Source organism: Clarias gariepinus, chromosome 16 (assembly GCF_024256425.1).
Source record: "Clarias gariepinus isolate MV-2021 ecotype Netherlands chromosome 16, CGAR_prim_01v2, whole genome shotgun sequence".
Classification (NCBI taxonomy): domain Eukaryota; kingdom Metazoa; phylum Chordata; class Actinopteri; order Siluriformes; family Clariidae; genus Clarias; species Clarias gariepinus.
In genome coordinates this window covers 16,126,877-16,150,071 of record NC_071115.1, presented here as the reverse complement: position 1 = coordinate 16,150,071, position 23,195 = coordinate 16,126,877, and the positions used below count along the sequence as shown (strand labels likewise).

The following is a 23,195-nucleotide window of genomic DNA, read 5'->3' as shown; positions in this document are numbered from 1 at the left end:
GTATGTTTTGAACAGAAATTTTATTTTCTTTATTGCCTGGCATTTTTATTAGGTAATTGTATATCATTCAACTTGCTGTGTAGGAAATACAGCAGTAATCAGTACAATACACTGGAGTATCTTTGCTTTGAGAGATGTGCAGAACAGCGCAGCTGCAGAAAAGGTGCACATAGTATAAAAGAAAGAAAAAAAAAGTGGAACAAAAATACAAATCAGCATTTACAAGTCTTTAAAGTCATTTATAAGTAGCTTGATGGAAAAAAAAAACTGTCAGTAATTATATGAAGGACTTGCTTTCTAGGTTGCTATTTCCTGAGCGTAACCAAACCATTCACCTCTTCACACTGATTGCGAAAATGAGCAAAATTAACATTGCAAAATGAATATTGAAAATTACCAACAAAATATGCAAAAAAAAAAAAAGGACACATTTACAACTGAATCAAATTTACTGGGAATTGAGTCATTTTTGAAAGACATTTTTGTAATAGCATTTTCCCCTGAAATATGCAACTAGTTGAACATTGTATTTACATTTCCAGGAATGCAAAAATAATTAGAAATACAGACAGCCGGAATGAATATTAAAACCTCATGTCCATGTATTTCAATGATGTTTAACAGATATGTGACTGTTTTATTGCTGTATGTTATTATTTGGTCCATTTAATCAAACCCTGTGCAACATCACAATTTTATTCATTTTTATTACAATGTTGATATAGTGATTGTCTCAATGTAAGGGGAAAAAAACAAACAAACTATCAAATCAATATTGCACCACAGGAATAAAATTACTAAAAAAAAATTAATACTTGATATTTAGCCACATGTTGCATTTACATATGTATGGCAATTCCAATCAAGTTTCCTATAACAGGTTTTTTGGTCTCTTAAGTACTCAAAACGATATCCTGCGCTTTCAGAGTTCAAAATAAAGATGGCTGACAGGAATAAGACATGATGTTACTATTCATACGAAGAAGCACACACAGAATTTGGCGTGTGAATGAGAACCTCGTTTACATACAGTAAAGTTTGTTGTTTTTGCTCTTCCCTTACAATTATGCCCGGTAAAACATCCACAAAGTCATAATACACATAAAAAACAACTCAAAAGCACAAACACACACACACACACACACACACACACAAAAACATATTTGTAAAATTAAAGCCGAAGCATCTGGAACCGTTCTGGCACGAGATAGTGACGTTACAGTTTGTGTGATATTGGTACAGTATACAGCAAGTTCATCGCTTACCTCAAGCTTCAATATGACAGCAATGTTGAAACAGTAACAGCGTCTAAAAAACTCCCTCGGTGCCTAGAAGATGCCGGAGTGCCAGGATTGTCTGCAGATCTACGCTCTGCCGCAAAACAGCATTAAAGGGAGTGATTGATTGAATGCATGAGAAGAAGGGGTTTCATCTCCTCCTCCTACTCAAAGGATGGTGCTCTCTGATTGGGTCTCAGCATCAGGGGGCGTAGTCACAGACTGTTCCACAGCTATATTTGGGACAAGGAGCCGCCCAGGCGCCTTCAATGTCACGCCCACGTCTGTGCAAGCAGAACTTTATGATCAAAACTCAGGAATCATATTGGTGGTACTTATTATTTCTACTTTGACTGCTAAGATGTTTAGGAAAATAAGCAAGTAATCTAACACACCACGAATTTGTCACTTTGCTATATTCATTTATTGTTTTAATTCAAAATCGATCAGACATCTACAAACGGAAGCTATATGTTGACTCGAATTGTAGCTTGTTTAGACATTATCCGTGGTGCGATGGCATCATATCGTCCTCTAGTCCATAATGTACTCCTAAGTAAATGTTAGGAAGCAGCATACAGATCAGGGGTCTCATTTATCAAAGTGTGTATAGAGCAAGCTCAAATTCTCTGCCTGAGAACCACCAGGATGCAGTAGAAAATGTAAATCTACAGTATATGTACAGTATACACAGGGACTTCAATAAATCCTACACAGCCACACACTTACATAATGAAACATCCCCAGTATATAAATCAGCACATATGGTACGCAAGTTCCCCTTTAAAATGGTGATTTTATGCTTGTGTATGTGGGAAATCCCTCATCATTGGGTTTTCTTTGTTACTGTATTTAAAACTGTATTGCCGTGTGAGCGATATGAACGCATGCAAGTCATGTCATTATCCTGTTTGTGGCTGTCTGGGGAATTTCTCCTTAAAATGTGCTAAAAAAGCCAAAAGAGAAGAACGGATTTAAATCTGTGGCCTTTTGGCTTCCTGTCAAAAGGGTATTCATTAAACTTGCACAGGCTGAATGAATTTGACTGATAATCCACTCATCACTCTCAGGAAAGTGGTTCATGCTTTCCAAAAAATAAATAAATAAATAAATAAATAAATAAATACATACATACATACATAAATAAAAAAGAAATGATATGTGCTAAATCCTCAAATAAGGCATCGTCTCATTTCATCCTGATTTTACGTTACATTTCATACAGTCACCAGCTGTTTGCAATTTATTTTGGGCCTGCAGTCAGCAGTCAAGGAAAATAAGTGTGACTGATAAATAAAATTCTGTGATGACGCTTTTCTACCTCTAAGAGTTTCTGCACAAACAACTTCTGAGTAGTTCTAAATAAATTTACATCCCAGGCACACAAGAAAAAACTTGAAATTGCACATTCCTTGATTAGGAACATGTGTTTGCAAGATTGATAAATAAGACCCCAGAGAAGTTTTAAAAAGAGCGAGTTTGCTATGAGTTGATGCAAGAAGTGCCACTGCGCATGCAGGTTAGCTTGGTGTTAGTCTGTTATTTTTGGACAAGCAGTGTTAGTGTGCGAAAAGCATTCACAACGAGGCATTCAGCAACAATGCTTTGCGATAACTTTTAGTTTTGGCATCCTTACCATAGCCTGCCATTCAACTCTTAGTTCGCAGGCAGGAGGTCAGACATCTGTAACAATTTAACAATGCCACATCATGCTCAGGTCACCCAATTAATTCATTAATTATTCACGAATTACTTGTCAAGCAAGAGATTCTGATGGCGTGGGCTCATCAGAAAAGTAATTACCCACAGTGCTGTACAGTATGACTCACAGAGTGGTCGTGATTAATTGATTGAAAAATAAATAAATAATTCCTCTGTTTCAGTGCAACAGTACTTTATGAGATGTGGAAAGACGGAGTGAGAAGCATGTAGAGGTGCAGCTGTAGACCGCAGTGCTCGTGCTCATGCAGATGGGTAGCAGAGGAGCGGTGTGATGAAACCGCAGAATGAGGTGCTGTTTAAACCAGAGTGGAGGAGGAGCGGCAATTGATGAACTTTCCATCATCACTATACAGCTCAGATTCCTAAAGCTTATGCTATTTATTTTTATTTTTTATCTAGCTGTCTCAAACTAACACACACTGCTTATTCCATGTTCAGTATTTAGGAGCTGCTTTAACTTAAGCTTAAAGATGAACACATTAACTGACTGTATGATATAATTTATTCTGCTTAACAGTTACAAAGTGTTAAAAACATTTTTCCTAGCAGCTAATCAAATTGGAGAAATGCTATCTTATTAATGCACGCTTTTAAGGGTGTGACGATTAAGCAATGTTGTCGACTAAGATAATCGATAATCAAATTACTTGCGAACAGATCTAATTGCAGAATTTGTTGATGACATCATCGCGGTTGGTTCTTGTGCAAACCGTGAACGCTCTGAGGTGTAGGTGTTGGACTTACTGGAGTGACGTGAGTAATAGCGCGGTGGCAAACACCTTCACAAGCAAAAATCCTAAATGTGGAAACGTTTCACTCCTAACTAAAGCAAAACAGCTACTAAAATCAGAGGGTGTGGCGCCACCTTGTGAAGTAAGCTTTAAGGGTTATATTTTATTGCTGCTACTTTGTTTTTCTTAGTTGTAGATTTGTTTCACCAGGTAAGTAAATTTTTTTAATGAAGCATTTATATTAAACGTTAGTTACCACATGCACAAAACATCCTCAAGCTACATTTAAAAGCTTATAGCTAAATATTTTTTGAGTAACTGTGCCAAATGTAATCCAATTAATTGTTCCAATAATCGATAGATTAATCGTACATAAACACTGATCTAAAACCATATGTATAAGAATTTAAACCAATCAAAACCTAAGTTACACTTGTTTCACCGAGACATTAGACGAAACAGGAGGTACACAATCAGTGGAAAGGGGAATGAATTGTTAGATGAAAATGGACATCAAAAATGGTTGATGCATCATCATGATGGTGATGCTAATGCTAATGAACGGCAAGCTAATGGAGAAGGGCAAGTGTTCTAGTTACTACCTTTGCCTGGACAAGATCCTCAACCTGTGGAAGCATGTGGACGGTCAGTAAGACGTTGTACCTGTGATCTCAGTAAAAGAAGAGTGCTTTTTCTCTGCAACATTTGAAAGTTTCCATCTTTTTATAATGATGTGAGGAAAGATTGAGGGCAGCAGCTGGTTTGGCGTGTGCTTTAAGAAATGAATCATTAATGAGGTCGATGATTTGCTTCAACAAACTGAAGCTCAACATCCCCAAAAGTTTGTTCAAATGGATTTTTCCTAATTTCCTCATGTGCTCTCATGTTTATTCTTTGTTCCCATGAGAAAAGAAGAAGAATGTATTTTTTTCCGTTTTTTTTTTTTTTTTTTTTTATCATAACAACAGTTTCCTTCCTGGATTAATTTTGCCAGCATACTCCTTAAAGCAGAGCTGCTAATTTATCTGTTATTTGATCACAGAGTCAGACTAAATTTTTTTTGTACACAGAAGATCTGTGAACTGTACTTAGATTGTTGATTTAGTTTGACAAAATTTTTGATTTAGTTCGACTAAAACAGTGCAATTTTCAATTTGATTCAATTCAACAGCACTAATGTTTGTTTGATTTGACTCAATTATTTGTTGCTTACAGGTTTTAAAGTTTAACAACTAATCGAAGTATATAATACGCTTTGAAATGCTGTGTGTGGATTATTTAATAAAAAAAAAAAATCAATAATTTGTAATCAAGCCACGTCTCATATAAAGCGATGATCTTTTTTTCCTGACAATCTTCTGCTCTACCCTTCAGTCCAGTAGGTGGGACTGAATGTTTTTTACAAATATTTTTAGACCATTTAACATTCAGGTTTACGTCAATAAATGAGAGTAAACTCATTTTAAATCTCAAACTGAGACACTGATACCATTAATCAAATCAACCAACAAAAGAAATTGCATAACTGATTAAATATCACAGCTCTAGCACACAAATCTAAACTGTTTAAACTTTCCTGCTGTATTGGCTAAATGTTGCCATTCATATTATTGAAAGGCTAATCCAAGACCTAGTGAGCAGGAATACAAAAAAAATGGATACTATGTAATATATAAATTTTTATATACAGTTAAACCTTGGATTGCGAGCATAATTTGTTTTGGAAACATGCTTGTACATCAAAGCACTTGTATATCAAAGTGAATTTCCCCATAAGAAATAATTGAAATTCTGATGATTCATTCCACAACCCAAAAGTGTTCATATAAAAATGATTAATACAAAATATAAAGTCAAAATAAAACAAATGACTTTACATTTGAAAAGAATCGTGTCTATTCTATGACAGAAGAAGGAGGAGGGGGCTGCTGTGTTGACGATTTGTTGACGCTTACACACACACACGCACACACGCGCACGCACGCGCACGCACGCGCACGCACGCGCACGCACGCACGCGCACGCACGCGCACGCACACGCACACGCACACACACACACACACACACACACACACTAACAGAATCACTGTTCTTCAAAAGAAATTCAGAGACTCTGGAAACTGAAATCTCTCAGTCACTTGATTTTGCCTCCTTTTGAGAATTTTTCAGTATCGTGACATTGAATTTTCCATAAACAGATGAATCTTCCACTCTGCTACAGCTTTTTAATTTTTTTTTTACTTCACAGGGGCTGTTGTACCAGTACAGTTACTAAACAAAAGTCACTACACTTGTACACAAAATGAAAAAAATGCCTTTTGCCCATATGCACACAAGTGGTCACAATGGCCAATATACAAGTGATGCACACGCACTAAGACGGCGCATGGGAGACGACAACAATCCCGAGGGTGAGAGGGAGAAAGAAAGAGAATAAGAAGAACGATTGGCTCAGCTGAAATTACATGACGCTTGGCAGACAAAGCAGTACAACAGTACTCGTATTTTAAAACCGCGCTTGTATATTAAGTTCAAATTTATTACAAAAATTTTCTAATCTTGCAAAACACTCACAGACCACGTTACTCACAATCCAAGATTTCACTGTATTAGTTAATCTATGGGTTTGACTCCATTGCCATTTATCAGAAGGACTGAAACATGACATCAATATTTCATGACGCTTTTTTCTCAAATATAAGCTCTCACACCTTTAAAGAAATGGAAGCAAATAAAGTTTTTCTCTTACCTGTAATGATCTTGGAGGCTGAAGAGCACACTCCGTTAGTGCCCTCGTTTGGAGGCTGGGGCGGTGGTGGTACACTGGGTCTAGGTCGTGGTCTGGGAACTGGCCGAGGGCGATACAAAGAACCAGAGTTGGCGGAGTCATGTGGGGGAGTGTCAGGAGGAGTGGGGCTATTAGGAGGGGATGGATCCGGGTCTGCTGCATTCTGTGGAGGCTGAGGAGGAGGGTGACTTGGGGCTTGGATGGGCATCTGGTTACCAGAGTGGCGGCGAGGTAGGGTTACAGGATGGGAGGGAGTTGAAGCTGGGTTTTGGTTCTGGGCCTGTGTAGAGGAGGGAGGTGTGGCTTTCAGTGGTGTAGTTGCAGAGGAAGAGGGGTTGGGAGCCACTTTAGGTGGTGCAGGAGCCTGTTTCTTTGTGCCTAAAAATCCCCCCCAAAAAAACGCCATTTACAAAATTTAAAATACAGTAACATGGCCAAATGCGGGTAACAGCACAGGACACGGGGAAAGTTTTAAACTACATAGAAATGGTGAGATGTAAGTGACTTACCCCTGCGCACCACGTGCGGACTGGGGCCCTTGGTAGAAGTTGTTGCCATCCCCACACTCAGCTGACCAAGTGTACCACTGGGGCCTCCAGGACCATTTCTCAGGGGGGGAGGTGTAGAGGCTGGCTCTCGCACACCACTACTAGTGTAAAAAACACAATCGTGGTTAAACATCTGTAGTATTCTGATTAAGCTGTTAATAAATATATTTCCCATGCTTCTTAAAAACATGCATGTTCATGTTAGAAATAATGCAGCATGTATAAAACCATAGCAAAAATCAACTGTTAAGATTATAATTTGTACTAAAATCAGCTACACAGCATGCCATGCAATGATTTCTTTCAGCAAAGAAAGATTGTAAAGGAAAGGAAAATTTTAACTGAGATTTACAAAAAAAACAAACAAACAAAAAAAAATCAACGATGTGGACAGCAGTTCAGACATGAGGAAGAGACACAGCAAACAGGATGTGAAGAAGGAAGTCAGGGAGCCACTGACTGTAAGGAAGGCATGATCAGTCCGAGCAGACAAATGACTAAGAGGTTTCTGGACCGAAACTGGCATCTGAGAGGCTTTAAACTCCTTATTCTCAGCCAAAAGGTAAAATGCTCTTTTGATTTTACTTACTTGTTCAGGTTTTAATTGGTACGTTGATTTATGGGATTCGTTAAAAGAAAGATGGTGAAAGCTACGCTAGAGATAGATCTATGCAGCACAGAATCATCTGGTAGATGGAGGTGATTTTTGGATTGGCATCTGCAGCGTTGCAGTAGAAAGCGGTCTTTGTGTTCTCGGTCCTTACCTGCTCTCCTCAGCAGATTGCTGCTGGTTTAAAGGCTGCTGGTTCTGAGACATTATAGCACCAGCCTCCGAGCCCCCTACAGCTGACTGAGAGGGGGCCTCGGACGCTGGGACCCCCCCTGCCTCCACTGGAGGGAGAGGGGGCTGGAAGGCTGGAGAGGTGTGCTGCTGCTGCTGCTGCTTTCTATTTAGAGTGCCAGTTCTACGAGGTGCATGCTCCGGATGTTTGCTAGCGGGGCTACAGGGGAGAGGGGAAAGAGGATGAAACACTGACACCTGACATCCCTCTAACCTGTGGTGACAGAGAGGCATTAGAGACCAAAGAATAAGAGGGTGTTAAAGGAAAAAGAGAGGGGGAGGCCGCTACACACAAAGCACACCAAGGCAGGGGCTGTACAATGGTTAAAAAAAAAAAAAAAAAGAAAGAATTTTAAGTTATTCCTTTTTTTTTTTTTTACGTGTGTACCTTTCCTTTTCCGTTTACTTATTTGCAATTGCTTAACTAATTCTAAATGCTACCGGCACAGTTATTTTAGACATTTATTATTTCTGGCAATGGAAGCCAGCTGTTTATAACACATGACCTTTCACTACAGTTTTAAGACAACCTAGTGCATTCTAAATTTACATTCGCAAATTAAAGGAACGTTCCAGCGTGTTTTCAGTCTAATCCCCGTAACATTTTTCAGCATATGTGCAATTACCATGTAGACCATTTTGTGGTGCTTATGAAAAAAAAAAGTCTCCTTGAAGGATTACAGTTAAACTAATTACAGAAGTGTTCTTTCTTCCTATCTGTTAAAGCAAAACCTTTTACTGCATCCCTCGCATTATATAAAGAATGCTAACTACTTTCTTGCAGGTCTGTCTCAACTTTGCTGTGTTAATGTACAAATTTGCTCTATATGGCACATTGTTAAAAATCACATATGAATGACCTTACACCACATTATAGATAAGTTTTGAGCCAACAATTTTTCCATGTGTTAAAATGACTGAGCTAATCACACAAATGGAAAAACAAAGAGTAGGTTGAAAAATGCTGGAGTTTTCCTTTTAAGTCAAGACCATACATAGTATTGATAAGTGTAGCTTATTATATTAACTTCAATATATTTTACAATATACTCCACTGTTACAGCACCACCACATCGTCACCTGACTAAAAGACCTTTCATCTTCTTGAACTTTGTGCCATAATTTAATCAACAGACTGGAAATGAGGGTGTGGTCCCATGCAGGTTGTTCTTATCACACTTCTCAGAGGCACAACTAATCTGTGACTTCATGTTATGTTAGAACATTTGATCGGCTTTGTCGTGTTATATAACCAGGACTGAGACCCAAGTTACTGAAGATCCCGTCCAGCTGATTCATATCACAAGATGACGTTTGGGACCCATTTTATAATACACAAATCATATCACTCATTTCGCCATGTTGGAACGGGGGAGAAAACAGATGTTTTATTGATGTAATGAATCATACACAAAATGATAACTGAAAGACAAAAACACCTTAAAAATCAATGCACACGCATGCGAGTCACTTCACAGCCTCCGGAGACGGATTGTCCGCTTTGACTGTGACGGACTCGTTGGCCACTACATACAAAGCAGACACAGTTGTGGATCTGGAGTCTTGTCTGTGAAGGCGAGGGTGGGAGGGATACCTGTCTTTGCGGGGGGTCTCTATTTCTGGCGCCCCCTGGCTGCCTGGGCGTCTGCGGTCTATAGAGGCATATTCAGGTTCGGGGGTAGCAGGGTACACGAGCTGGTGCACAGGGCCAGTGGGCATCGCAAACATGCCCGACACATTGAACTCCACATCTGGAAAACAGAGGGCTCAAATTGGAAACGGCCTATAAATAAACGCCAACTGCTTGACTAATTTTTTTTTGCTGCAACAAAAACATAAAACAAAATGCACAATACAAATAGAAATTATGCTTATGTACAGTAATGTAAAAAAAAAGTTAACTATATATTAGTTTATATAGTTACTATAATTTTATAACTATAAAATACTATAGTGGGGAGAATAAATCTAAATTGAGATATTCAAAAACAATTTTTTATTGGGGTCTGAATCAGGTGTCCACAAAAAGTATTGAAAAAATTTTAAAGTGTTCAAAATTTAAAATGTGCATATAGCAAAAAAAAAAAAAAATAAAATAAAAAATTGTATGGATGGGAATCACCAGGGACCATGCAATATGATACCTACTTACAAATTTAATTTACAATGCGATTCTGTTAGCATAATGATTTTGTAAATAAATATCCCAATTTTCAGATTTTGTTACAATTAAAAAAAAAAAAAAGCAAATAATTGCTCCTATATGAACAGCTGACAGCACCACGTGTAAGATTATAGAGAAACAGCAACATTTTGCCTTAAATGCAAATATTTATAAATTAATTTTTTTTTGTAGAAATAGAAAGAATCACAATACATAGCTGAAATAAATTTTCTTTCCTTATCTGTAATAAATAGTAGCATTATTAATCCTGAAAAGTAGTAGTAAAGGACATGTGTAGACAAAGTGCTCTGGATAAACATGTCAAAACCTCACCATCTGGGAAAAACCAGTCTGCATGCTGAATGATAGGCTCAATTATAGCCACCACATGGACTGAGGTAGCAGCTGCCATCTCAGCAAGAGTCCTACATATGCAGGAAAACAAACTTGTTCAACTTATTTACCATTAATAAATGTGTGATCTACAACTGTTCTGAAACTATATAAACAGATTGCTGTTAGGTCTGAACTCACCCTTCAGTTTTGGCCCACAGCAAGTTTGGTCCCAGTACAATGGCAATGTTGCTAGGGGTCATCTTATTGACCTCACTCTCCTGAGCTAGCTTGGCAAGGAACTTTACCAGATATCTTTATGAACATGTAAAAAGCATTGGGTCAAAATAATGCAAAAAATATATATAAAATTAAGAGTGCAAATAATGCACTCAGAGGTAAAACTGCTCGTTAAAGTATTTTCCTCTATAGGAAATCCATGTAAAATGTTGCATCACACATTCTACATAACCAGCTAATTATCTTGTCTTATGGATGTTTCAATAATTAATGTAACTATATATGAATAAAATGGATAAAAAATATGATGTCATTCATTAATAAAAATTGCATTAATTGAAAAATGGCAAACGTTTGGATGATTTTATAGGACAAACTAAATCAACAAATAAGATGGAAATCCAAGTTCTCATAAGAACATGCCTAATCATGTATTATATCTTACTCAACCTACTTCAGGTTAGCCTTGTTGGCCTTTGGCAAATTGTCACATGTTACCCACAATGCCTGCAATCTCTTATCTGGATCTGAAATACTTCACAGAACATAACAGAGACAAATAAGAAGAGAAAGAATAGAGCATGGAATTCAATTCTAACTGATGTATATCGTGTGTGCTGCAAATGTACAAACAATGATACATGATTTGCATGTACTCTATTCTCTAATGTTCCAGTTTAATTCAAATAAAAATCACAATACTGCAATGCCAGTGTTCTTGCTTTATTTATATGCAGAATGTGAACTATGCAGCGTGTCAATTACTTTGAGGCTTGAATCCACTCATCATACTGCTGGAAGGACATCAACGGTTCAGGAAGCTCCCTCAGGTAAGACTTCAGGGCTCCTGTTTATGGTTAACCAATATAAGGCAAAAACATAAAAACAAGGAAAGTGTCCCTCATGTCATGTATGTTGGGTCTTGCAACAAGAAACAGGATTTAACTGTGAAATCAGGTTAGGCTGGTTTTCTTCTTTTTGTGTTTCCTTTAACAAAACTGACTATAAAATGCATGGCTTCCGCATAAATCTAAAACAATATTAGATGCATAGACAAGGTGACATAAGCACCAAATACTTTGTGTATTGCAAATGAAACATACCAGCTACAGCATGTGGGTCAGAGTAAAACTCCTCCAGCTGAGAAGTTGAACAATCCAGAGCCGCTTTAAGCTTCTTAAGTTTAGAAGCTCCTGCAGCAATACGAAACAATCCCTGCGAAAAGAGAACGCATCAGTGGTGTATAAATCTCTGGACATTTACCAAGCACATGAAAACAGAAGAAAAAAATTTAATAAAAAAAATTATAAACCATCTGAAAATATTTCGTTAGACCTTTCACACTTATAAGAGAAGGGAAATGGATGTCTCGTTTCAGTTCTATTGTTAGAGCCAGCAGTCTGTGTGTCAAAGTGGAAAGGAGAAGTGAACTACACAATAATATCAGTTGCAATTACACTTCCACAGCCTGACGGAGATAAAGCCATGAACTAGTCAGTTAGTCAGACAAATGTTTTTTTTTACATTAATTTATTATAATTAGAATAATTACCACCTAATATATACTTAAATGCACATATTTTGCCCTAGTATCATCTTTCTTGCTTTAAACAGGATTTTTATTTTAATTAATTTTTGTTTTACCCATTTGTGTTTGTTTGTTTGTGTTTTTGTATCACCGTTAAAAAGAGATTGATCTCAACGGGTTTTATACCTGGTTAAATAAAGGTTAAATAAAATTTTTTACCTTTAAACCACAAAATTTTTAAAAGATGTCATAAAAGCTTACACATTTTACATGCTATGTATTTCTGAACTCAAGGCCTCAAGACTACAGTTAAACCACAACAGGGAACTTTAAGAAAGCCTCTAAAACACAACCAGAACAAGATTACATGGTTTAAAGGCCGGTAAACCACATCGTCATATGGATCTTGAATTCAGTACTACAATTTTAAAGACTACAGCTGCTTTTTAGGTTCTTGGCTCATTACCTCCTCTTTCATGCCTGTTTCCAACAGCATCATCACACAGGCCTCTATAGGCAAAGCAATTTCCCTGTTACTTCGCTTAAGATGCTCCTCAAGTGCTGTACCAAATGCTGGCTTCTCCATCCATGTCTCTGTAGGGAGAGATAATGAAACGGAGAAAGAGAGAGAGTGAGCAAGAGAAAAATATAAGCTGTCAAAAATAAAAAAACAATTATAATAGGCAGCCGGCTTATAAGCAGAACTGTTAATATTCAGTAGACTTCACAACACTGATTCTGGACAATCCATTCTAAACCATGACTCAAATAATAAATACAATAATAAAGCAGTCAGTGTTCAGCCTACACATTAAAAAAGCTAAAAAATGTGATAGAACCATTATCTACTGTTTGTACAGCAGGCAGTCAAAACATAATCTGTTCCTGTTACTAGGTGGGGTCTTGTATCCTATTTAGATAGGACTTTCTTTACATGTGGAGGTGCTGTAATGCGATTATCACCAGAGTCGTGATCATTTTAGTCCCGTTCGAATCCATCATCTGTCGTTTTGCATGTTGGTAAACATTCAGTTAGATGGAAATCAATCAGTGGAAGCCAATATTAACAGTCTTTAACACAAATATGACTGTAACTCTTATCCCATCCAAACCCAATTTTAAGTTTTATTTTATTTAATACTATTTCATTTTACAAAATGGAAGGCTAGTAGGCAATTTCCATATTAAACAAGATTTCATACCTTGCTGGGATCTGATAGTGGGCAGGGCGCTTTCAATGGAAGCCAGAGACTTTCTATGGTATTCAGCTTGGGCTTCTAACAACTAACAAAGACAGAAAAGCTTTCTTACATGACCTTCTTAATTAGAAGTTCCGTAAAAACAAAACATAACAAGAAAGGGCAAACGGATAGATTACTGGAACTAATAGTAATGATGGAAAACATTTCAGAAATGCATTTATGTAGGCAGAATATTACACTGATGCATCACTGGACAGCAGAGGAGAGAACTCACCATGACGTAATACTGTGCATACTCTCCCTCCTTTGAAGAGAAGTTGTACATGTCAGCAGCCAGCTGATCCTGGAGAAAACAAATGGAGGTAAGCTTATTCACAAGACATGTTCACAGACATGGAGCAAGTTGCACCGTTAGATCTTTATTAGTGCATGTGTCATCTAAAATAGTCAGTGGTTTTCAATGCAGTATTCATATTTGTGTTTTTCTCCCCCCTCCAAGACATCCGAGGAATGTGTCTCTGCAAATCTCCTGAGCTCCTCCCCTGCCCGAGCTCAATGTCAACAGGAGATAAGGAACTCCTCCCTTAGATGAATGTATAACCTATAACCATACCTTACAGATCTCTACTTTGTTGTGGGCTTCATCCATCTCTTCTTTACACAAGTCAGCTTTAGCAGTCATTGCCTGGTTGTTTGTGGCTGTGAGAATTGCTTTATTCGCCTGCTGATATCTGAATCAAACACAGAAGAAACATGTGAAAGGATTTTGTTTAAAAAAAAAATACTATATATTTGTTTACTATAATCACAGTTTGTATTTAAATTCAAGTAACTGTCCATATATACAGTAAATAGTCTCAATTACCAAATTATAATTACATATATAATCATAGAATTATTCTTTACTAATCTATGCAAAATGTTATAAATTATTAGAAATTGTAATGAGGATATAAGCTGCATGAATTGAAACAGATGTTGTTTTTATATTTCAGTGTTTTCATATACACATATACAAAAAGGATGCGAGATCAATATGGAAAGAAATGGAGCATACATATTATTTAGATATATTTTAGATTGAGACATTTCTCCTGCATCTAGATTTGTCTATTTTACATTTAAATATTAAAGGATATGAAATGCAAAATTTTTGCTGATAAACTTTTTTGTACACTATGTGCTGCATTTAAAAATCTAGAGTGTCAGGGTTGTGTTGCTCACCTCGCTCTTGCCGAATCATAATCCAGGACAAGCCTAGCCAGCTGCTTTCTCTGCTTCATGATATTGGGGATTTCAACCTGTTGACAAAAAGAAATATAACCATGTGGACCTCATATAAGAAGTTATAAGTTTAAATATTATTTCGGTTAAGTTGTATTTTTTTGTCTTCCAGTATAGTGCACAGGACATTTTTTATTAAAACACTTTGGAAATGGTATCATAGTCTTGTGTGCATGCATACTTAAGGAACTGTGTCTTCTCTCTTTTTGTGTGCGTGTCTGTGTTTTTCCCATTACACATAGCAAAAGTGTGACTGAAAGTGGGAGATAATAAATGTGATACCAAATTAATCAGTTCTCTAAAATGAGGTTGTGACTAATATGCTATTTATCTGTGATAATGAGCACTCAGGCTTAGAAGTGATTGCTATAGACTGACACTGCACTTATTCCTATTTCACTAAAAATCCAGGAACACATAAGCTTTTGCTTATTGGCCTCAGCTGATTCAACTCTTGACTAAATAATAAACTGACTCATGCTGAACATGATATATTTCATTGACTCAAATTGTGGTGACTGCCAGCACTAATTTACTTCACCATTATTTGAAAAACACCAACAGGAGCGCTGAACAAAAAAGCCTGCTAAGTCATTAGTTACATTTCACTGTCAGTTAGTAATATGCAAATTACTTTACTGCATTTTAAAGCACAAAACTGTGTTAGGCTATTTGGCACAAGTCAGGCATAATTTAATCCTCATAAAAAAAAGCAGTTACCATCTGTTAATATGCTTGATGTCAGATTTAAAAGACTAACCAATGATACCTACTGTACATTACGACTCCATCGAGAACGCAGGTACTGGCCACTCAGTGGAAACACAACACACATTACAAAATGTTATTTGCCCATTCTCACCTCTGCTAGCTGGTTGAGTGGGTCCAGGATGTCCCTTTCAAGCTGGACTTCATGCTGGCTTTGCTCAAAGGCAAGCTTACTTTCAGCTTCTCCACAAGCTTCCATCATCTTCCTACATCAGCACAGGCATATACATGAATACACAAACCAGTCACATATACTGTACTTAAAACAATGTCAATGAAACCTGGAGAATGCAAGCTTTCTATTACACTACTCTATGGACTACTCAAAAAAAAAAAAGTAAGTGCACTAAGAAAACTGAACCGTCAAAGATGTACTGACAGGTGATTGTATGCTTATTCTTCCTGCGGGAAGGTTAAAACCAGTTTGTTCCATATGTTCCAAAACCATGGCGTTGATAAAAAGCAGTAATGTAACGCGCCACTATAAGATAAAGCACGAGTCGTTAGAGCAAACATCTGCAGCAGTCTAAGATAAGGGCATGTAAAATACCCAAACTGACAGCGTTATGCGCTAAAGTCCAAATGGAGTTAAAGTGATGATATGAACAGTTATGCGCCGGATTTAATAATCTACTTTAAACAGGAAATGTATTTGGTTGATGACGAAAGACATTGTGGCTTAACAAACAAAAAATCCTCTGAAACTGGCTAGGTACTGAGACTGAGAGCCAAAAAGGCCTCCAGGCAGCCTGGAGAACTATTATTTAAAATTACAAAAGAAACTAAAAGAATGAATGTCTCTTTAGAAGCAAAATATGAAGACATATTTTTAAAAAATTAAATTAATCCATCTGCATTAGAATTTTTTCATTTGCTAAGATAATTGATTATTATTTAGTTAACTTGACGCTAATTTATTTTGAGTTAGCGTCATAATATTTAGTACTGTTTGTGCTATGTTTCTAAATGACCTGAATAGTTATAAGTAATTTCAGCTATAAAATTTGTAGCAAAATTTGTTTTCCACTATCATGTACTCCTACATGCAACATTACATCAAATATCTAAAAGCAAAATCTCCAGTTTTAGAAAGACCTACTGTCATGCACTCCTATTTTTCTTCTCGTCAATGTAAGCTACTGTATGAAAGCTCCATCAGTGCTACTCAAATAGTCCCAGAGTGAATACAAATAATGTAAAGAAACCCCTTAATGTAAGCTTCTTAATATGAATTATCTTGAATAACATGCACTGCCCTGAACCATGCATGAATCATAATGCAGTTGAACTCACCCAATCATGCACTCTTCTCCTAACTGACCCCCTCCATCCACCATGGCCTGAGAGAGGCCCATCAGAGGCAGCTTTTTCTAATGGGGAACAAATATTTACCATGTCACAATGTGAAGTGTGTGTAAACTAGAGATTTTAAACCAAAAACGACTCGCTCTTACGTGTCTCTTTTCCACATCGGTTCCAACATGACCCTGCAGACATGACACCATCTTCTTGTGCACGTTATGCGAGACCAACCGCACATTCTCCATGCGGCGCTCGATCTGTGAACAAAAAAAAGCTTGCTTAATGATCAGAATAATTTTTATTACCGTAATGTCTGTGCATATTCAGCAAGATTCCATCACAATATGTTATCCTACATTTTATACAAGCTAACAATATAAAAAAAAATCTTTAAGCAAAATATATCATAAGCCGTTCAAAAGAAAAAAAACACGATTAAAATAAAACTTTACATAAATTCTAAAGTGCGTGATCAAGTGTAACAAACATAACTAGGTAATGCACTTAAATTAAAATAAACTAATTTACTTTATAAATAATGGGTTTAGTTAAATATGCTATTTAAAAAAAAAAATGCTGTCCATAGTGCCAAGCATGAAATTTTTTTTTTTTTTTAAATGACCAAACATCTTCCTTTTCTCCGTACTCACCGAGAACCTAAATTGGCTGCAGGTCTTTCTGCCTGTCAGGTGTGCTCATACAGCAGGCGTCTAATGCACATTGTTGCCAAAAGATTACGCTTACAGTTTTAGCTCTGGTACATGTTCTTTTTCTGCCTTTAAAAGGTGGCTTGTTGAAAAGATTGTTTTCACATGCATATAGCTGGCATGAAAACTGCACGGGTAGGCCGGCTTGATTACACACATAGAAAAAAAAAATCCTTTTGCCAGTAAGCAAACATGCAATTTCAGAAAGCACTAGTGGAACTGAAATTGAAATTGTCATGGTTTTATAGGAAAGTTCTGCTTTCATCTTACATGCTGTGCAAAACTATTTTTTGAAAGACAGAGAAATCACCTAATAGTCAAGCTACGAGATCTAGTGCACGTTCATCGCATGGGCTGTAAATGAAAGACGGAAAAAGGAAAAACCACCTACAAATGTAACAGCATCCTCACTGAAAGGAAATGCTGATTCAAGCAACCCGAGTCCCATTGTCTGCTCCTAAACACCTAAACAAGCATGTTGCAAAACCAGCTTCCAATCTAAACATTCACCATTGTCCAATACAGCAGAAGAGTTGTGTGACATAAGGATTTTGTCTTTCCTAAATTAGTTTACACTGCCCCCAATTATATTATAATTTCAGACCTGTATTTTGAAATGAGTAGTACAAGATAACACTTAGTAATAGACAAAAGTGCTTTTCTCAGCAATATGATTTAAGAGGTGAAACAATCAACATATGAATCAGAGGGCATGTTGAACCCACTGGTATTAACTGACAATGCCTGGAAGCCCCGCCCCTTCCCCTCATCTCATCCTCTCAACTAGCATGGGCTTTCTTACTTTTAGGCAAAGTAAACACAGTGTGGTTTGAGTTCTTTTCGGTAAACCAAAATTTACAGTATGATCAACTTATCTCGTGTAGAACATGCAGAAATTCAGCATCAGTTAACTATTTTCAGTAAGGATGCCAAGATTTTTATGGAAAGATCTAATTAACCGCCATTCATCACAGTTTTCGTTGATGCTTTTTTCTAGCACACTGCTCCAGACTGCACATCTGATAATAATTTTAGTAATTATCTATATACTACAAACAAAAATCAGTTTAGGGGGCAATAACGAGATTTATTTAGCTAGAAATTAAACAATTTTTCTATCTTTATCCATTTTATCTGTAATAGGAGACATAAAATACCTTCTAATAACCAACACCTTCTAATTCCATGGCATTTCTGAATTTAAATTTTTCTCCACATTGTAAAACAATGCTAAAGGCATACAAAAAACACAGTAACCTCCTTTGAACAGTTGATATTGAGATGTGTCCTCTACTTATGCTGTAAATCCTTCATAACGGCTCTAATCGATCTTTATGTGCGATTAGATAATGGGTACAGTTTGAGGCTGGTAACTCTAAATGAACTTCTCCTCTGCAGTAGAGGTAAGTTTCAGTTTTGTTTTTCTGAGAAGGACTTTAAGTAGGTCAGTTTCATTACAGTGCTTGATGGGTTTTACAAATGCACTTGATAATACTGTTCTTGCAAGAACTATTCCAGAACAGCTGACCATCATGTCTGAAAATAATAACTGACTGTTGTTGTTGTTGTTGTTGTTAACTAATTGCCACGTGTATTATTTCAGTTTTTAAAGTAGTTTTTTCACCAGTATTGTTACAGAAATTAAATCCAAAGTTGTGTCTAAACTTTTAAATGTATAGTATACTAATATACAATAATATAAAAATAAATGTAAAAAATGATCACATTTTTTCCAGTTCTGATCGTTGATGTGGTGAACATTATGTGGTGATTTAATGCATGTCTCTGCTGCCATATGATTGATAAGATAATTGCACGAGTAAGTAGCATTTCTTTTATGGGAGTTCCTACTAATCTAGCCAGCAAATGTACCTTAATTCAGGAGATCCACAGATTTTAGCCGTAGATATACTTTAAATTTATTAGTTGTTCATTGGTCAAAATAAAAGCATGTTTTGTAAACTAAACTGAAAGATCTAAAATGTGAGAAGCAGCATGACTTTTGAGAAAGTTGGCAGCTGCTGACTTCTCTGTAGAGAAAAAAACTCTGTGACCCAACATGCTAGACTCGTATAAAAAGGACACATACTTAATTTTACTGTACTAGTATGTCTGGTAGGTGTTGTCTATGTATATTTATAGGTGTGCATTTCTTCACCAGCACACTGGGTGAGGTTTAAATAGTTAATATTACAGGCAAAGTTTGACCCTTGGACTATGAATGCATGAGTGACGCTGGAATGCAGTATAGAGGGTTTGATTTCCCCCTAGAGCCCAAAGAAACTGCTGCTGTCTATACTGTTGATAGGTATCACTAGATCTATACATGATACTGTATAACCAAACGTATAGGAAATGAAATATAGTAAGATTAATATTATATATATATATATATATATATATATATTAATATTATATATTAATATATATATATATACATATATATATATATATATATAGATAGATAGATAGATAGATAGTTAAAGTTGTTGATTATCTTTATGAACAAAGGAACTATCTAAATTACATCCCCAAATATAACATTTGAGATTAAGAACAGCATCACATCCTTTTTTTGTGCCGCTCATGTTTTTAGACAGCGCTTAAGAAAGGATTTTTTTTTTTCATAAAGTAGCTATAGTTTATAACAGCCTCACTCCACCCTGGATCAGGGCTTTTTTGTTTTGAGAGAAGAATGTTACCTTTCTAATATTAGCATAATATTATGTAGGGATGCACCGAAATGAAAATTCTGGGCCGAAAACGAAACCGAAATTTTTGGATGCACTTGGCCGAAAACCGATACCGAAACCGAAAATGGCTTCATTAAAAAACATGTTTAAAATATTTTCTTTTTGTTTGTATTAAAAAAACTACAAATTAATTAAGCAATCAAACTTTATTAAGCAATTAATAAGCAATTAAAATTTATTGATAATAAATAACAGTAATAAGGCTGTTTAACAATAACAAAACTTGCTTCCAAGTGCTTCCAAACCGCCGACATACTCCGTGTTTGATGCGTAATGACAGCGCGAACGAGACGGGAGGATGGGAGAGGCGTGGCGACAATTTCGGCTTTTATTTTCGGCGCTTTCTTACGTTTCGGCCGAAACCGATAATGCTATTTCGGCCGAAAATTTTCGGCGGCCAAAATTTCGGTGCATCCCTAATATTATGCAATATTTTTTATGTGGCAATCTGATGATTTTAATTCATACTAGGGCTGCAACTAACGATTATTTTGATAATCGATTAGTTGGGCGATTATATTTTTCGATTAATCGATTAATCGGATAAAACCTAACCGCTTCTTTCATTAGATATTTCGCTTATAACTATTTTAAAAAAACATAAATCAGGGTATTATTTATATATAAAAATAAACTTTAAAAAATGCAAAAGCCACATATAGAGTTAATAATGTTTAATTTGGACATTTTAAACCTTAAATGAAATGTAGTATATAATATATACAGTATATATATATATATATATATATATATATATATATATATATATATATAGTTAAAAAATACACTGATATATTCAGTTGATAAGACAAACAGCTAAAATAATGTAATTTTGTATAATAAAATGATGTATGCATAAGTAAAACCACAGTAAATTACAAGTTAACTTTGTAGTGGACTATAAAAAAAAACTGTATAAATGCAAAACGCTAATAGTCACAAATGTACTATTATTTGCATTCGCTGAAAATCACAACAATCACTGAATGTAATATTCTACTGTTATTCACACCGTGTAAATTAAGCTGATCTAAAATAGCGCCATGTAACTAATCACTATTGCTCGTGAGGTGATTGCGCAATGTAATGCTCGCGAGTAGCGCGTGAACAGATCTAGCGCGACTGTCCTGAAGTTAGCAAACAGTTTAAACTAAAAGCACTTAACTATACAACTTTTACACGATAGACATACAGTTTTTACTGACCCTGCTGACGTTTCGCTATCCGTAACACCAACACGTTTTCTCTTTAAGTGTTAGTGCATGACATGCCGTGACAGCTCGGTCTTGCATAGCGTGCAGGTTACCGTCTTCTTAGAGGCGTTTAACGTGCGCAGCCCAACTAATCGATAACGGCATTCGTTGACAACGAATTTCATTATCGATAATTATCGATTTTATCGATTAGTTGTTGCAGCCCTAATTCATACACGTTTCCATATTTCCCTTATGATTCTATGAAGCTGCTTTCCAACAATGACCATCAATGAAAGCACTATACACATAAAATTTTATTAAATTGAATTCATATTAGTCATTCACCAAGTCAAAAATATGCCTCATTCTAAATTTTTATGTGAATGTAACAAGGTTTTAATAATGGAATCTTATGATTACGAAAGCCAATCAGAGTAACAATATAGTGCTTATACAAAAGAAACGTTGAATCTGATTTATAATAACAACCAGCATGTGTATTATAAAGTCTCACAGAATATGGTACTGTAACTATAGCTGAAGTTGGGCAAATGAGATTTTTTTACTTTCCTCCCAGAAATCAGGTTTGGAATTATAAAGAGCATTCCAGGAGGATGTCAGAAGAGGACAGCAGGAAAAATTATTAATAGTCAAAAATAGAAAGCTCTAAGCACTGAGAAAGCGGTAAGATTATTTATCAGCTCTATTGCATATCCATTTTTATATAGAGAGTAAACTTAATTGTTAGGAATTAGAGTAGCACCAAGGGAAATACAAATGTAAATGTACTCTGCCAAAGTCTTAGGTACATGCAAATAAATCCTGTAGAACAAGCATGTCTTTATAAAAAAAAGGGGGGGGGGGGGTTGCAGTAAACAGTTAAACAAAGTCAGTATTTGGTGTGACAACGCTTTGACGACCCTTTAGTCACAGGTGCAGTTTATTGGGTTTTATTGGGAAAATCACTACCAAGTTTTACTGAGCATCTTGCAGAACCACCCACAGTTCTTCTGAGACTGTTTGCATCTGCTTCTTTTTGCATGCAAAATCCAGTAGCTTTTATTCACTTGTGTGCAAAAGTCTTGGGCACATGCAAAAAAAACAAGCCCAGTGAACAGTAAATAATGAAACAAAGTCAGTATTTAATGAAACAACGCTTTTGAGAACTCTTTAGTCTCATTAAAATTCACTACTAAGTTTTACTGAGCATCCTGCAGAACCACCCACAGCTCTTCTGCAGAATTTGACTGTTCCGCTCGCTTCTTTTTTGCATGCGAAATCCAGAAGCTTCCTTTTTTGTCATCTGTTGCTTTCTTTTCTGGCACACAGATATATATATATATATATTTTACTTTTAATTCTGTGGTGGAATACTGATGTTTGAAAATCAGAAACTAAAATAAAAAATAAATAAATAATACATAGGGAAGTTTCCAGTAAAAACCACAGGATCTGTAAAACCTTTGCACAGTATGCACTGGCAGGGGTAGCTTTGTGGTTAATATGTTGGACTACTGATCGGTGAGTCAAAGGTTTTAACCCCCAGCTCCAGCAAGGTGACACTATGGCTTTTAACCATCAATCGCTCAGTTGTACAATGAGCTAAATGTAAGTTGCTTTGGATAAGGGGACCAGCCACATGCCATAAATGTGAATGTAAATAAATTAGATGCAATGAAACTCGTACTGTACCTGACTAAGAACTGTTATAATAATAAATCAATAAATAATGTAACAAACAATAGTCACCTGCAAAAGGTCATCACTAAGGACTTCTGTCTTCTCCGCTCTGTAAAAGATATAAATAAAAG

At 36.2% G+C, this 23,195-nt stretch overlaps 1 protein-coding gene across 4 annotated transcripts in view; it reads right to left on the bottom strand.

Annotated features, from left to right (window-relative positions):
• Position 1: 1 nt before the first annotated feature.
• The window catches only part of arhgap17b (Rho GTPase activating protein 17b), a 34,522-nt gene continuing 11,328 nt past the window's right edge, over positions 2-23,195 (bottom strand). The window contains exons 2-20 of one of the 4 annotated variants that reach the window (XM_053515053.1): positions 23,134-23,173; positions 16,881-16,985; positions 16,720-16,796; positions 15,521-15,632; positions 14,599-14,675; positions 13,988-14,105; positions 13,649-13,717; positions 13,375-13,456; positions 12,639-12,766; positions 11,748-11,859; positions 11,410-11,491; positions 11,099-11,179; positions 10,606-10,719; positions 10,405-10,496; positions 9,502-9,658; positions 7,831-8,067; positions 7,028-7,167; positions 6,480-6,896; positions 2-1,561 (exon numbers count right to left, since the gene is read on the bottom strand). In XM_053515053.1, coding sequence (XP_053371028.1) covers positions 1,446-1,561; positions 6,480-6,896; positions 7,028-7,167; positions 7,831-8,067; positions 9,502-9,658; positions 10,405-10,496; positions 10,606-10,719; positions 11,099-11,179; positions 11,410-11,491; positions 11,748-11,859; positions 12,639-12,766; positions 13,375-13,456; positions 13,649-13,717; positions 13,988-14,105; positions 14,599-14,675; positions 15,521-15,632; positions 16,720-16,796; positions 16,881-16,985; positions 23,134-23,173 — 2,356 coding nt within the window. In that variant the 3' untranslated portion in view covers positions 2-1,445. The remainder of the gene's footprint in view (positions 1,562-6,479; positions 6,897-7,027; positions 7,168-7,830; positions 8,068-9,501; positions 9,659-10,404; positions 10,497-10,605; positions 10,720-11,098; positions 11,180-11,409; positions 11,492-11,747; positions 11,860-12,638; positions 12,767-13,374; positions 13,457-13,648; positions 13,718-13,987; positions 14,106-14,598; positions 14,676-15,520; positions 15,633-16,719; positions 16,797-16,880; positions 16,986-23,133; positions 23,174-23,195) is intronic. The other 3 variants (XM_053515054.1, XM_053515056.1, XM_053515055.1) reach the window with 3 other exon arrangements.